The 16,225-nt window shown below is 39.7% G+C and overlaps 1 protein-coding gene across 2 annotated transcripts in view; it reads right to left on the bottom strand.

Moving 5' to 3' along the window:
- The window catches only part of IKZF3 (IKAROS family zinc finger 3), a 79,035-nt gene that overhangs the window by 53,733 nt on the left and 9,077 nt on the right, over positions 1–16,225 (bottom strand). Inside the window, exons 2-3 of one of the 2 annotated variants that reach the window (XM_037033347.1) lie at positions 2,357–2,410; positions 317–415 (exon numbers count right to left, since the gene is read on the bottom strand). In XM_037033347.1, the coding sequence (XP_036889242.1) occupies positions 317–415; positions 2,357–2,410 (153 nt within the window). Of the gene's footprint in view, positions 1–316; positions 419–2,356; positions 2,411–16,225 lie in introns of both variants that reach the window. The other variant, XM_037033345.1, reaches the window with a different exon arrangement.

The raw sequence follows: 16,225 nt of genomic DNA on the forward strand, positions 1-16,225 counted from the left end.
GTTGGTGTTGGAAAACACCTCAGATGAACCTTTCTATAATAAGCATGTATTGTTTTCATAATGAAAAAATAAAAATAACCTTTAAATAATAAAGTTAGTATATATGGAACACTGAATAAGCAGCTTACATTTTCAAAATGTGTTGATATCCATAGCACATTATTAAATGTAATACTTATAATGTGAATAAAACTGAATTACTCCCGACTCACTCCACAAACACATGTTTTCCTTGGAGAGTCCCTGATTTCTTCTTCCGATTAAGTCTTGACCACAACTATAACCATCAGTTATTAGTCTGAATGCTATAGCTCACCTCCTGTATCTTCATCCTCATTGGCTGGGCATTCTGCACTGTCCACAGTTTCTGTTTCGTGAGGTTTGGTTAAACTGTAGTCATTTAAAATCACTGGACCTTCTAGGAGATAAGAAGAATTTTAACCATGTAGTCAACTTTCAACATTTTTAATAAACATGTACTAAGTGCATTCCCATTTCAACTTCACACAAACCCTTAGTGATAGATAGCCCAAGTGGGATATATGTGAAAACTCTAGAGGTTTAGAAATACAACCAGGGTTCATGCACCTTTCCATTAGACATGAGTTTCTTGAATATTTCTTTTCACCGGAGTTATAATGCACTCAGGTTGCTTCTGGACAGAAATTCTCTCTCCTTTGGGATGTCTCATCATATTCAGTAGGATGTCATTACTATTTATACATGAGAAATACTTAGCTTGAAAATACTGTCATTGGGGGAAGTTACGGAAAGATGCTTTTCTTAGAGGAAGCCTGTAAGCTTCCCATTTTCCTTTTCTGTTCACACTGTAAATGTGGTTCTCTGGAAAACACACTGACCTCAAGTTCCTTTATTTCCTCTAACATGTACTAAATGTTGACAAGGCTACAGGTATGAGTAAGTCAAATTCCTGTCCCCAAGGAGCTTATACTCTGCAAATGTAAATAAGACAAGCCCACAACTATAATACAGGACTCAAACAAGAGATAGTACAAGTCCGTAAGGCAGACTCAGACAAAAGATTAAGGGGAGAACGAAGTGTTATGGGAATTCATAAGTGCGAGGGAGTGTGTATAACAAAAGCATGCTAAAAAACAGCAAACTTGTTAAAAATCAAGTTTTGTAGAAATATAATTTTGTACAATAAATGATAATATTAGAAGAAAAGGGAATCGTGGAATTATTTCACAAGTAAGGCGTGGTAGCTTAACAAAAAGATGAGAACAAAGGAACTGAAAAGTTATAAGTATATAACTCCTTCCCAACATGCAATAAAGCATTTACATGCACCATTTAGTCAAAGACACTGAGTTCGTGGCATTCAAATGGGGCCGAAGTAGAAGTAACCAGAGCCTCTGCATGGCGATGCTCACGGCTGCGGCCAGGACGCCACACGTGGAGCAGGGCTTCTACGGGAACGTGGGAGTAACATGCAACCACGCTTCATAAACTCCGTGACTGAGAGGCCCTGAAAAATGTGTCTGTCTATCCAGGACTCATGTTTTGCTGTAAAAAGAGGTGACGTTTCTGATTTCTGCCTATCATGACATACACTCTGTGAACTCTGAGAATCTGTTGGAAACAGTGGTTCACTTTTCTCAAGCCTGAAATAACTAACTCATAAACTGCACGCCTGAACAACTCATATGGGGTATAGGTTCAATGAAAATATAAGGCCACAACTCACAGTAATACAGAAAGACACATATGTGATTCATTTTGTAATACAACATAATATGCTTTGATTCAAAAAGTGAGTTAATCAATAGAGAAAACATAGAAATTATTTTTAGGGAATAAATTATTTTAAATGTTAATAGTTTATTTTGAAGCAGGGGTCCACAAACAATGGCCCAGGGGTCAAATCTAACCATGGCTTGTTTCTGTATGGGCCTTGGAGGTGAAATGGTTTTGACGTTTTTTAAGGGTTATAAAAAATATGAAGAGGTATATGCAACAGAGGCCAATGTGGCTTAGAAAGTCTAAAATATTTACTATCTGGCCCTTTACAAAAACAGTTTGTTGATCGCTGTTCTCGAGTGAAAAACACAAGTTGTTCAAATACAAGCCTACTATATTATTGAACAAAACCTGTCTCTATTTAAACCAATCAGTAGGAAAAATAAGTGATGAACACCACGTGGGGTGTGGTTTGGGCCTATGATACCAATGAACTTACACAATCCATATGGGTGAGTTATTTTAGTATCAGGAAGAGACAAACACATTTATTGTCCCCAACACATTTCCATAGTATTTCTGCTGCAACCAGGAAGTTCTTTCTTCGGTAATTTCAGTAAAGTTATATTTCTAGACAGGAAAGACCTGACGTTACCTGTGGGCACGGACTGCTCCTGGCCACTTTTCAGTTCCACATTAGGTTTTATATCTGAAAGAAAAAAAAGATCATAAATAGCATTGCTTCAGGTAAATCGTATTTTTTTCAGATTTGAGGATGGTTCATTTAATAAGGACACCATTTGGCAGCAGCAGATTACCTCTTTAGAGCAGAACTATCCTTTCTCTATAGACTCCCTTTACCCTCGAGGAGAATACGAAGTATTAACTACACAGCAATTGTGTTTTAAAGAGATTAAGAAGGAAAATTAGTACTTTGCATTTACCCACATATTTCATATTTTTGGTGCTTTTTTTTTGTTTATGAAGACCTGAGTTCCCCTCTGCAGTCATCTCTGTTCAGTCTAAGGAGCTTCCTTCGGCATTTTCAGCAGCGCCACAGCGTGAATGACAACTTGGTTTTCATTTACTTGGAAATATCTTTATCTTGCCTTCAATTTTAGAGAACATTTTTACTTGATATAGAATTCTGGGCTGACAGTTTCCTTCTAGCACTTTACAAATGGCATTCCACTGTCTTCTAGCCTCTGCTGTTCCTAAGTTAGTGATAATATTTACATGTTATGCTTTTTCTCTGAATACTTTCAAGATCTTCTCCTTACCTTGGTTTTCAGCCGTTTGACCATCATATGCTTAGGTGGGATTTTATATGAATTTATCCCACTTGGGTTAATGGAACTTCTTATCTGTAAAATTACGTTTTTCACCAAACTTGATATATTTTTAGCCATTATTTCTTCAAAATTTTTTCTCCTCCATTCCCTTGCTCTTTTCCTTTTAGGACTTCAATTGCATATGTATGTTAGACTTTTCATATTTTTCCTCAGTTCCCTGAGGTCTGTTCTTTTTCCCCTCGATTTTTTTCTTGCTGTTGTTCAAATTGAATACTTTCATTAATATATCTTCAAATCTTCTTAATTTCTTCTGTTATCTTAATTTGCCATCAAGTCAGTCCAATGAACTTTCTATTTCATATATTATAATTTTTAGTTGTAGAACTTTCCATTTTGTTCTTTTTTGGTAGTTTCTTTGCTGAGATTTCCTGTTTGTTAATTCATTGCAAACATATATTCCTCTACATCTTGGAGTATAATTATTACGGCTGTTTCAGATCCGTGTCTTCCAGTTCCGATATCTATGCCACCTTGAGCTCAGTCACCACTAATTTCCTTTTCTCTTTTTTTTAAAGAAATTCTATTATTTTTTTTTAAAGATTCTATTTATTTATTTATCTTTAGAGGGGAAGGAGAGGGAGAGAAACATCAATGTATGGTTGCCTTTCATGCGTCCCCTGCTGGGAGTTGGCCTGCAGGGAACTGGCCTGCAACCCAGGCATGTGCCCTGACTGGGAATCGAACCTCGATCCTCTGGTTCGCAGGCCTGCGCTCAATCCACTGAGCTACACCAGCCAGGGCTAATTTCCTTTTCTCTTGAGTGTGGGTAACATTTTCCTTCTTCATATGAGCTACTCATTTTGGATAATACCCAGGATATTGTAAATGATGTTACAGAATTAGTAAATTCTGTTATGTTCCTTTGAAGAGTATGGGAGCTTATTTTACTTTTTTAAAAAATTTAATAAAAATTTTAAAGGATTTTTAGAGAGAGGGTAAGGGAAGAAGAAAGAGAGGGAGAGAAACATCAGTGTGTGGTTGCTCCTTGAATGCCCCTCACTGGGGACCTGGCCTGCAACCCAGGCATGTGCCCTGACTGGAAACCAAACCTGCAACCCTTTGGTTGGCAGGCCTGTGCTCAATCCACTGAGCTACACCAGCCAGGGTGTACTTTTTAAAGCATGTAGTTAACTTGACTGGACTCAAACTCCAATTCTGTCTGAATGGTGATGGGCAGCACCCAGGGTAACCAGACGTTCCAGTATGCCTGGTATTGAGGGTTTCCCAGAGACCCTTCCAGATGCACAAATTTCTGTTTAGATGGATTACTCAGAGTATGACCCATGCAAGTGTAGTTCAAGGACCGGCTACAGATTTGGATCAGCCAGAGGATTTATACAAAAACAAACAAAAAAAGCCTTCCCTGCCTTCTCTATTCTAGACTTCTCCTCCTTACTTCTTAGTTGCTGTGCTTGCTATGTTTTATTTTGAAGAGTTTTTAATTGTTTATGCTATTATCATTGTCCAGATTTTCCCCCTTTGTCCCCCTCCCCACAACCCCTTTCCCACAGCCAAACCCCGTACAGTTGTTCATGGCCACTGGTGATGCATATATGTTCCTTGTCCAATCCCTCACCTTCTTCTAACCAGTCCCACCTTTGCTATGATTTTTTAAGCCAGTAGAACTACAGATTATGCCCTGGCTGGTGTAGCTCAGTGGATTGATCGCGAGCCTGCAAACCAGAGGATCGCGGTTCGATTCTCAGTCAGGGCACATGCCTGGGTTGCAGGCCGGTTCCCTGCAGGCCAGTTCCCAGCAGGGGATGCACGAAAGGCAACCATACATTGACGTTTATCTCCCTCTCTCCTTCCCCTCTAAAGATAAATAAGTAAATAAAATCTTTAAAAAACAAACAAAAAACCCCTACAGATTATGTTCCCAAGTTTTGATCACACTGAAGCTAAATATGGGGCCCGAACTTGGACAAAAAACACATATAACACGTTGATTTTGTCATTTTTCAATGCCTTCATTTTTTTCATATTTTATCTGGAACCAGTAATTGTTATTTGTTAGAAATTTGGTTCAATAAGATGTACTCCTCCGTTGCCAGAAACTGAAAATCATGGTGGGGAGGCAGAAGAGAGTATAGGAGAGAATAAATGGTGATGGAAGGAGACTTGACTTGAGGTGGTGAACACACAATACAACATACAAATGACGTGTTATAGAATTGTACACCTGAAACCGATATAATTTTGCTAACCAATGTCATCCCAATGAATTGAATAAAAAAGAAAAAATTGAAAATCTCCTTTGTTCTTTATTTTAATGGTAATCATATCCGCAAAACTGTTCAAGATAGTACTGGTTTTAAATGTTGTATAGTAAAATGTGGTCATAGTCCAATTTTTTGGAAAAATATAGTCACTATATTTATATTCTATTCTAATTTTTAAAAATGAACACACCACCATTAGATGTTAGCAGCCAAACATAAAGGCTAGGAATACACACATATTTTAAAAATTAGCAAAAAGGTAGCCTGGTGTGGGTGTGAAAACCCAAGAGAAGTGAAGGGACTGTCCGTACAAAGAATGGGGCAGGCGAGGGCAGCCTCCCGGAGACAGAGCAGCATGAAGAGTGTGCCTGTGTGGGGCGAGCAGTCTGAATGAGGTCAGGAGGGACTCAATAATACATGGAGGGCAGGCAGCATGGACAGTTAGAGCCTGAGAAAGGTAAGGAGGGCATTCAGGCAGGAAAGTCGCCTGACTTGGAATGTTCGAGTTTGAGACAGATGAAGAAGGTAGCCAAGCGAAGGAACAAATTACCATGAGTCAGTGTCTGAGTATAATGAAGAAGACATTATGCATGGGGGTGGTCTGGCGGGGAGTTTCAGAGCCAACACAGGGTGAGCAAGGCACCCACACAGGGGACGGTAGGGGCTGGCACCATGGGACCAAAGTGGAGCCAGGAAAGCTTCCATGCATGGGAGGAGAGCAGTGCACAGCGCCCGAACGCGAGTCGGGTGAAGAGGGCATCCACATTATCAGAGGCGACCTTGCAAGCAGATGAGAAGTGTGTCCACACAGAGCAGGGGCCGCGGCACCGGGTGTCAGGGGCAGCATCTGCCCTGAGAAGGATGTGGTAGTGGCGATGGATGACTGGTTCTATAAAGCAGGATTGCTAAATAAGTATCAATAATAAGGATAGTGCGAGACACACGTTTCTCTGTCAGAGGAGTTACAAATACGAAAATGTGTGGTACTGATTGGAATGGAGGTAGTGGCATTAACACATGACTTCTACACAGAAATATAAAATACAGGTGTAAATGTGTGCGCACATGTACCTATGGGTGAACGTACAGACAGTCCCCAGCCCTGCCTACTGAGAGCACCTGGGAGCAGTGACACACAACAGCTTCTAGGATTCAGATACTAACTTCTAAATGTCATTCTCCCCTGAAAGGAGCCAGGCTCACTGGAGAAATGGCTGGTTCTAGGCTGGCGCAGGGGAAGCACAAGATGAGTCTGGAACATTTTGTGTGTCCGAAAGCAAAGAAGCATTCACGGAATGAAGAGGATATGTTTAAAAAAATACACACAGAAATCATTTGAATAGGTTTCTATTGGCCAAATGTGGAACAAGAGAGCATCAAAATAATGATAGTATTGGATCGTAACCCACTGAAACAAACAGAAACTCATGAGTCCATACTGACAGTAAGTGAACAAACTGAAAGTCTGAAGACAAATGGAATATTTACACAGCTTCAGCGGGCTTCTCCCCATAATACTTATTACAAAAATGAAAAGAATAACCATATGGTGGAGAAGCGACCAACTCCACTATAACCGAGCAACATGACCGTCATCAGCAATGAGACAGATGAAAATTATGTGCCACCTGATCATGAAGAGAACACAGCATGAGTTCTGGGATATTCCTGCCAAATCAGCACCACACGGATCTAACCACGAGAAAACAAACAAACTCTGACCGGGGCACAGTTTACAAAATAACTGCTTTGTAGTCCTCAAAACTGTCAAGGTCATGACAGACTGAGGAACTCTTCCAGACTGAAAGAGAGGGAAGAGCTACAACAGATAAATACAATGTGTGGTTCTCAACTGCACCCTCCCGCAGTAAAGAACATCAGGCCCACAATTGGAGAAATGTGAATGAGGTCCAAGGATTAAATGGTAGTAACGTAGCAATGCTAATTTCCTAATTTTGATGGCTGTTTTGTAGGAGAAGGTAGAACACACACACTAAAGTATTCAAGGGTGATAGGATATCATGTTAGCAACTTACCCTCAAACTTTCCAGGAAAGAAATGGTTTCGGGGGTACTGTATTGCAACTTTTCTGTAAGTTTGATAAAGTTTAAAAAAGTTACCCATGAAACTTTTAATTGCATACTAAAGGGATTCTTAGCAGAAAAAAAAAGCAAGAAAGAAACCTCGGTCAAAGGGTTCACATGAGCAACCTTCATGTGAAACATCTTGTTTCACTACCGAGCAAGATGACTTTTGATTGGTGACCCAAAGGGGAAAGGTCTCCTGAACCTTTTAAACCCTCTGACAACATTTAAATTGCTCTCAACATTTTTTCAAGAGGCCTTTGTGTGCTAAAGTGAACAACAGAAATAACTGAGTATAGTTTCCAAGAGAGAGTTCTGACTACCTTAGTACTCAGAACTTAAAGGAGACATTAAAACCCATCTATAATCTGGCTACATGGATGATGTTCTTAGGTACTAAAAAAATACTTAAATCACAAGGACAGAATAAATGGAGGTACATTTCCTTCCCTGAACTTAAGGTCTTTATCAAACAGGAAGCCTGGTATGGATAGACAGTCAAGGAATTCCCAACTGAAGACCGAAAACCTGTTCAATATTTCTAAGTGCAGCAAAAACTTTTCCGTTTTTAGTGGACTACTGTGTAATTTCTTATACTTTAGTCCAAAAAAAGTTTCCATTTGATGGGATCTATGGGGGTCTTTTAATGTGCTGGCAATTGAGATAGCTTTAAAAAATGTTTTTTAAAGAACACTCTAGAAAGCAAAGAAGGAAGGGTCCATATAGCGCTTTTGCTGGAAATGGTTTCCTGTTCTGATGTCTGTACATATTTGGCACAGATGATGGAATAATTGCAATGAGGGTTAATTTTGCTGAAAAATGAATACCATCGGTCGACCACTTCAGAACCTCTGCATTTACCTCTCCCTCTGAACAGAACACTCTTCCCCCCGCTGGCTACCAGGCCCACTGCCTCTTCTTTCAGGTGTGTGCTCAAAAGTCGCCTTCCCGAACAAGCCTTACCTAGCTACCCTGTATAAAATGCCATCCTTCACTGTCACTTTGTTTTCTCTTACCTCACTTATTTTTCTTAATAAAATTTCTTCATTGTCACCACCTGATATATTTGCGGTCATTTCTGTTTTTATCTGTCTCCTGCCACCAGAATGTGAGGTCCAGAAGAACCTTCTGGGATACTATATGTATTTTTATTGCTATTTTGCTGTATAGTTAGGTCCCAGAATAGTGCCTACTCATGATGGGCACTCAGCAGATACTTGTTAAGCAAACACATGAATTTTTACATCTCCACCGTTGACGTGAGCGCTCTGGATCGAGGTTCTGCAGAGGATGGCCTCACCACCTGCTTTTGTGTGGCCGGCGAACCAAGAATGGTTTTTTATATTTTTAAGTGGTTAGAAAAAAAAACAGAAGAATACTGTTTTGTGCCACTTGAAAACGAAATGCAGTCCCACCTCAGTGTCCACAAACGAAGCTGCACGGTGCACACGGACAAGCCCGTTCACTTACGTGGTGTCTGTGGCAGTTTTCCTGCGCTGATGGCAGAGCTGAAAGTAGCTGAAACAGAGACTCATTGACTTGCAAAACCTGAAACATTCAGTATCTGGTGCTTTACGGAAAAAGTCTGCTCTAGACCTATTACTAATACTAATACTGTGCTGTCTAATAGAGTAGTCACTCGTTTTAAGTTTATTAAAACTGAAAATGTAGTTTCTCAGTCACACCAGCCACACTGCAGGTACTCAAAGAACGTGTAGCTAGTGGCTACTCTGTTGGACAACACCAAGAACGTTTCAATCATCTCAGAAAGTTCCCCCAAACGACGCTGTTTTCGATTTTAGAATATCGCACTGTTGCCTGGGATACCACTGCAAAGCTATCACTTTAAAACAAACATGAAAAGCCTGGCTCAGGAAAAAAAAAGGAAGTGAATCAAACCATGTAGAAATTCAATATCAACCAACATCTTAAAGATATTTTACTAAGAAACAGCTTAACAATGACCATCTTCTATCAATATTTCCAAAATTCTTTCAAGTGGAATTTCAGGAAAAAGAGGTGATTTCCATGAATGCAGTTATCAGAGCCATAAAGCATCCAGGCAGCACCTTTAATACAAAGTATTTCACAAATGTGACTGATTGCAAATCTAATGTGTCTTCTCAGAGGGTGAAAAAACCCACCACATGATGCCAAGCATCCAGACAAAATGGTTTGCACTTACATGTGTGTCCAAAACATGTATGTGGCATGTTTCCATTAAGGTTTTTGGTACCTCTAGATAAATAAATTTTTCTTATCTTATTTAAAATCCAAAATTATAAACTAGCAGAGAACCCTAGTTAATATTCATAACAGATACCCACCTGCCCTTCCCACAACTAAGCACCCAATCTCCTAATATTTTTTTAAGGTTTAACTAAATCATTAGTGTTTTCCATGACACCTGACCTCTTAAATAACAAATCTTTTTTTTTCAAACACTGTTTTTTAAAGATTTTATTTATTTACTTTTAGAGAGAGGAGAAGGGAGAGAAAAAGAGAGGGAGAGAAACATCAGTATGTTGTTGCCTCTCACATACCCCCAACTGGCAACCTGGTCTGCAACCCAGGCATGTGCCTTGACTGGGAATCGAACCAGCGACCCTCCATTTCACAGTCCGGTGCTCAATCCACTGAGACACACCAGCTAAGGCCCTAAATAACAGGCCCTTATAAAATTTAGATAGCTGACAAATATATTGGACTATAAAAGCTAAAGGCTATTTTTTGTAGCTTCCCAAAGCACTTAGCAAATTCAAATTTTTTTCTACCAGCACTGAAAACAAGCCTTCATCACATGCTTACGGAGAAATGACTATTTCAATTTTGTTTTTATTCCTCAGATCCTCTTTTCATTGACAACGATGCTATTTAAATTTTTTTTCGCCGTTTAGAATTTTTGTTATGGTACCAATATTTTTCTCAGAGATTCTAGCATTCTATGTGCTATAAAATTAAAGGGAGTGGGTTACAAATAAAATTTAAACTTGGAAATGGCAGGAGTCTAGTTCATTGAGATGTTATCAAAGTTCACGTGTGAATGTTTTTACCTTTTGCTCTAATATAATCCATGAACAAAACCATTAGTAACCAAATTTGTAACCATATTTTTAACTTGAATCATTCTGAACTTGCCTTCATTTTGATATCATTAACTAATTATTATTCAGTTGAGAATATCAGTTAACAAAATTACGCTTTATTTTTTATTTTATTTTTTTTTAAATTACGCTTTTAAGTTGCAGAGATCAGATTTCCATGGCTGTGCTGCTCCCAGCAGGAGGTGTAGGTGCTAATAAAGGACAACCAAGTGCCTCAGAAAGAGGCGGCCACTGAGGGCGGCCAGAAAGCTGTCTCCGAATGCTGGTGTTCCTTTTTATCTTCCTAACAGAAAACTGACTCCCCTACACCCATGCCTCTTCCAAAAAATGGTTTCTTTTATCTAAAATGTCCACTTTTACTTTTCAACCAAAAGCTTGAGAAACTATGTCACTCACTACAAAAATATTCACAATTGCAACATTAACACTGGGGCAGAAGTGTTAGCTAGTATTTCTAAAAGGTCCTTCACCATTTCCTTGTATCACTATGACATATAATCAGTTCCTAGAACCTTGGCATCATGAGGTCAGTTCTGTCAAATAAAACGTTATCTCGGTAACTAATGAAATTAGAATATTAGAGATGGAGTGTGAGTGCCGGTTCGATTCCGGGTCAGGGCACATGCCTGGGTTGCAGGCCAGGTCCCCAGTAGGGGGCATGGAAGAGGCCACCACAGATTGATGTTTCTCTCCCTCTCTTTCTCCTTCCCTTCTCTGTCTCTAAATATAAATAGATAAAATCTTAAAAAAAAAAAGAAAAGAAATGGAGTGGGTGTCTTAACTACCTGAAGTGACCTTCCCTGCCACCTGATGTTTTCTTCCAATCTCTCCCTATTTGGGAGAAAAATATTGGTACCATAACAAAAATTCTAAACAGCGAAAAAAAATTTAAATAGCATCTTTGTCCATGAAAATAGGATCTGAGGAATAAAAACAAAATAGGGCACTGTTGCCTGGGATACCACTGCAAAGCTATCACTATAGCCTCCACTTAGACACTACCAGTAATATAGAAGTTATTCCTATCCATCTCAGAAAAAGCTCTAATGGTTAAAAAGTTCTGCCCTGACCAGTGTGGCTCCATTGGTTGGAGCATCATCCGTAACCAAAAGGTGAGTGGGTTCGATTCCCATTCAGGTCACATAACTAGCTTGCAGGTTTGATCCTGGATCCTGGTGTGTAAGGCAACCAACGGATGGATGCCTATTTCTTGGGTGAGGATTTAAAAAAGAAAAAAAAGGTCTTTGTTAAATGTAGCTGAATTCCAACTTCCTGAAATGTCCGTTTCAAGTCCTAGTTCAGCTTCTGGACAGCATACGAGATACGTTATCACTCAGACCACCACTCAGTTCCCTGACCATAGTAAGAGCTTTCTTCTGAACCTGGCTTTGTTTGTGTTGGTCCTCCAAAGGGCAATGTCAAGCCCTTAGCCCCGCAGTGCAAATGAGATTTCATAGCATCTCATAGCATTTCTGGAATATAAACAGGTACAATGGCATTTATTGTTCTCCCCACTTTACAGACAAAATTCAAGACACAAAAAAATATAGTCACGTAATTGTCCAAGGTACAATGTCTGCGACACATTAAGGAGAGAAGCCGGATCAGTTTCTGGAGCTTCACCTGTTTCAAAGAATGTGCCTGTTTTAAAGGGCTTTCCTACACAGATTATAAACTTAGAAGAAGGGCAGAAATAAAAGATATTTTATACTCGATTGATTTCAAAGACCTCAAATGACTCTGACTGAGGGGAAAGGAAGACGTAAAAGCAAGGAGCCTGCTTTAAAATGAGAGTGATTGCCCTGGCTGGTGTAGCTCAGTGGATTGAGCGTGGGCCTGCGAACCACACGATCGCGGTTCGATTCCCAGTCAGGGCACATGCCTGGGTTGCAGGCCAGTTCCCAGCAGGGGCCAGTTCCCAGCAGAGGATGCATGAGAAGCAACCATACATTGATGTTTCTCTTCCTCTCTCCTTCCCTTCCCCTCTAAAGATAAATAAATAAAATATTTTTTAAAAAATGAGAGTGATCCCTCCAACCATGAAACACCTCCTTTCTTCCTCAAAGCAGAGTAAGGCTAACTAACACCAGACCAAATACAGCCCATGTTACCATTCCAGTCCTTGCTTCTTTGCCCTTTGTTATAAAGTATTCCATTTTCTCCTAGATTAAATGTTTGATAGAGAAATTATAGACTGTGGAGGACAGGTGTAAAACAACACATTTAACATCTAGTGTTGTTTTCTTTGAAAGGTCAGTTACTCTGAAGTTGTAGACAGATATATTTCAGATAGATTTTACCATGGATATCACATGCCGCTAATGAACATGTAGAAAGAAAAGGAAGAATGAAGGAATGCCCATTTCATGTCATTGCTACTTTTCAAAAATGTGTGTGCTAAGATGACTAAATCCAACATATTCCTAGTAAGATGTTCATTTTATAACTGTAAAATGCCTAGTTTTTGTTATAATATAACTGGGGTCAAAAACAAAATCATTCATTCGAAGCAGTTAATATGCCTAAATGCAAAAATTTTTAAGTCAAATTTCTGCATAGAAGAATATTTTCATGGTCTTGGAGTGGCAAAGATTTCTTAAATAGGACATAAGGTACACTTAATCCCCAAAGAAAAAAGATGGATAAATTAGTCTCCATTAAAATTAAGAATTCTAGTTATCAGATTAAGAAAATAAATAAGCAAGTTACAGACTATGAGAAAAAATTTACAATACACTTTTGACAAAGTACACATTTCCAAAATATTTTTAAATGCCTACAAAACCAATTAAAAATGCAAACAGCCCAACCTTTTTAAAAATCCTCACTTGAGGATATGTTTATTGACTTTTAGAAAGAGAAGAAAGGAGGGAAAGAGAGAAAGAGAAAGAGAAACATTGATGTGAGGGAGAAAAATCAATTGGTTGCCTCCCATACTCACCCCACCAGAAATCGAACCCACAACTTAGGTATGTGCCCTGACGGGGAAACAAACCCACAATCTTTTGGTGTATGGGACGATGTTCCAACTGAGCCACCTGGCCAGGGCCAAACAACCCAACTTTTTAAAAAATATATTTTATTGCCCTGGCTGGTGTAGCTCAGTGGATTGAGCATGGGCCTGCAAACCACACGATCGCGGTTCGATTCCCAGTCAGGGCACATGCCTGGGTTGCAGGCCAGTTCCCAGCAGGGGACTCCCAAGAGGCAACCATACATTGATATTTCTCTCTCTCCCCTTCTCTTCCCCTCTGAGGTAAATAAATAAAATCTTTAAAAAAATAAATTTTAAAAAATATATTTTATTGATTATATCACTACAATTGTCCCATTCCCCCCCTTTATCCCCCTCTACCCTGCATACCCGCTCCCACCCACATTCCCCCCCTTAGTTCATGTCCATGTGTCATAAGTTCTTTAGCTCCTACATTTCCAGTATTATTCTTGCCCTCCCACTGCCTATTTTCTACCTACTGTCTATGCTACTTATTCTCTGTACCTTCTCCCCCTCCCTTCCCCTCCCACTCCNTACAATTGTCCCATTCCCCCTCTTATCCCCCTCCACCCTGCTACCCGCTCCCACCCACATTCGCCCCCTTAGTTCATGTCCATGTGTCATAAGTTCTTTAGCTCCTACATTTCCAGTATTATTCTTGCCCTCCCACTGCCTATTTTCTACCTACTGTCTATGCTACTTATTCTCTGTACTTTCCCCCCCTCGCTCCCCCTCCCACTCCCCTGTTGCTAACCCTCCATGTGATCTCCATGTCTGTGGCTCTGTTCCTGTTAGAGCTGTTTGCTTAGTTTGCTCAAACAACCCAACTTTTCAAAAATGCACAAAAAACTTATTCAGGCACTTCAGGACAGAGGTATCCAAATGGCCAATAAACATATGAAAATGTATTCAACATCAATACTCCTCGGAAAAATGTAAATGAAAGCCACAGTGAACTACCATTACACACCCACCAAAATGGCTAAAATTAAAAACACTGACTGATAACAGCAAATGCTGGCAAGATGTGGAAGTACAACTCTCAGACATTGCCACTGGGAAGGGCAAACTAGCCCAACCACTGTGGAAATGGCTTGGCAGTACATCTTAAAGCTAAATATACACCTAGTCTGTGATCCAGAAACACCAGTCCTATATACCCAAGAGAAATGAATGTGTATGTCCCCCAAAAGACACGCACATGGATGCTCATAATACAAACACTGGAAACAATCAAATGTTCATCAACAGTAGAACGGACAAACAAATTGTGGCATGCTCATATTCATATTACTCAACAATAAGTAAGAATGAACTACTAATAAGTGTTACAGTGTAGATGATCTCAAAAGTACGCTGAGCAAAAAGAAGCCAGACATTAAAGAAAAGCTTATATTGTATGATTGCATTTATATGGAATTCAAGAACAGGAAAACTGATCTAGGATCATGCAAGTCCCAATGGTGGTTAACTTGGAGCAAAGAGGGTCCATTAGTTAGAAATGGGCACCAGGGAAAGTTCCGGGGTGACGCGAATGTTCCGTATCTTGAACTGGAAGGTGCGTATACAGGTAAAAAGTAATCAAGCTATATACATAAGATGCGTACTTTTTGTGTAAGTTGTTCCTTAATTTCTAAAGACTCTGTTAAATAGTCAAGCATCCTCACATATCTAAAAATTCAAACTTTAGAGATGCAATTAGAGAAGCATTTCCCACTTCTGCCAAAAGTTTGAATTTCAAGAGTTTTTCATGATTCTTTTATAATCTTTATAGATTATAGCTATACTAACCATTCACTGAAAAGACACCATCTATCTTAAAAAATTCTCATGGTCAGGAAATTTATTTACAGGTCATGTGACAACTAAATATGAAGGTATTTCCAGTGATACCTAATTCCCCAAACATCCCTGAGAATTGAGATTTCAAGATGTTTTTTGTGCGGTTTATTTGGTCTCTAATTTTTTTCAATAAACTTAGACTACAGGTAGGGTGTCATTCATCTTTGGAAGATAAAAACAAGATCTCTGGATTCACATTTCTCTCCAGTACCAACCCCTCTTATTTCTCCGCTTCTCACCTTCTAGCTAATAAACTTCTGGGGGGAGGGCGGGGGGATGGTCTGTATCAATGTTTCGACTTCCTATTGTCCCCATTCCTGCTGTACCCACTTCAATTCGATTTCCATCCCCATCCCCCCACAAAAACCGATTTTGTTAAGGTCGGTGGCAGGTTTTATGTTGCCAAAACCAACCCACACTTTTCATCTTCACTTGACTCAATTTTTCAGCAACATTCAACATTTCCTTCATGAAACACTCCACTCTTGAATTCCATTCAGCCCTGCCCTGCTGATTTTCCTCCTGTCTTGCCTCACTGCTTTCTTTTGCAGCCACTGCCTCCTCCTCTGAGTACCTAAAGAAGATGTTTTTCAGGGTTCGATCCTGAGTCCCCTTCTCCCCTGCTCTCATTAGGTGATACCACTTATTAACATGGTATTAAGAATCATTTAGGTCCTGGCTGGTGTAGCTCAGTGGATTGAGCGCGGGCCTGCGAACCAGACGATTGCGGTTCGATTCCCAGTCAGGGCACATGCCTGGGTTGCAGGCCAGTTCCCAGCAGGGGTCAGTTCCCAGCAGGGGATGCACGAGAAGCAACCATACATTGATGTTTCTCTTCCTCTCTCCTTCCCTTCCCCTCTAAAGATAAATAAATAAATATTTTTAAAAAGAATCATTTATGTGCTGAGAATAATCAAATTTCTAT

The sequence above is a fragment of the Sturnira hondurensis genome, unplaced genomic scaffold, assembly GCF_014824575.4.
Source record: "Sturnira hondurensis isolate 20B ecotype Veracruz unplaced genomic scaffold, ASM1482457v3 Scaffold0021632, whole genome shotgun sequence".
Lineage (NCBI taxonomy): Eukaryota > Metazoa > Chordata > Mammalia > Chiroptera > Phyllostomidae > Sturnira > Sturnira hondurensis.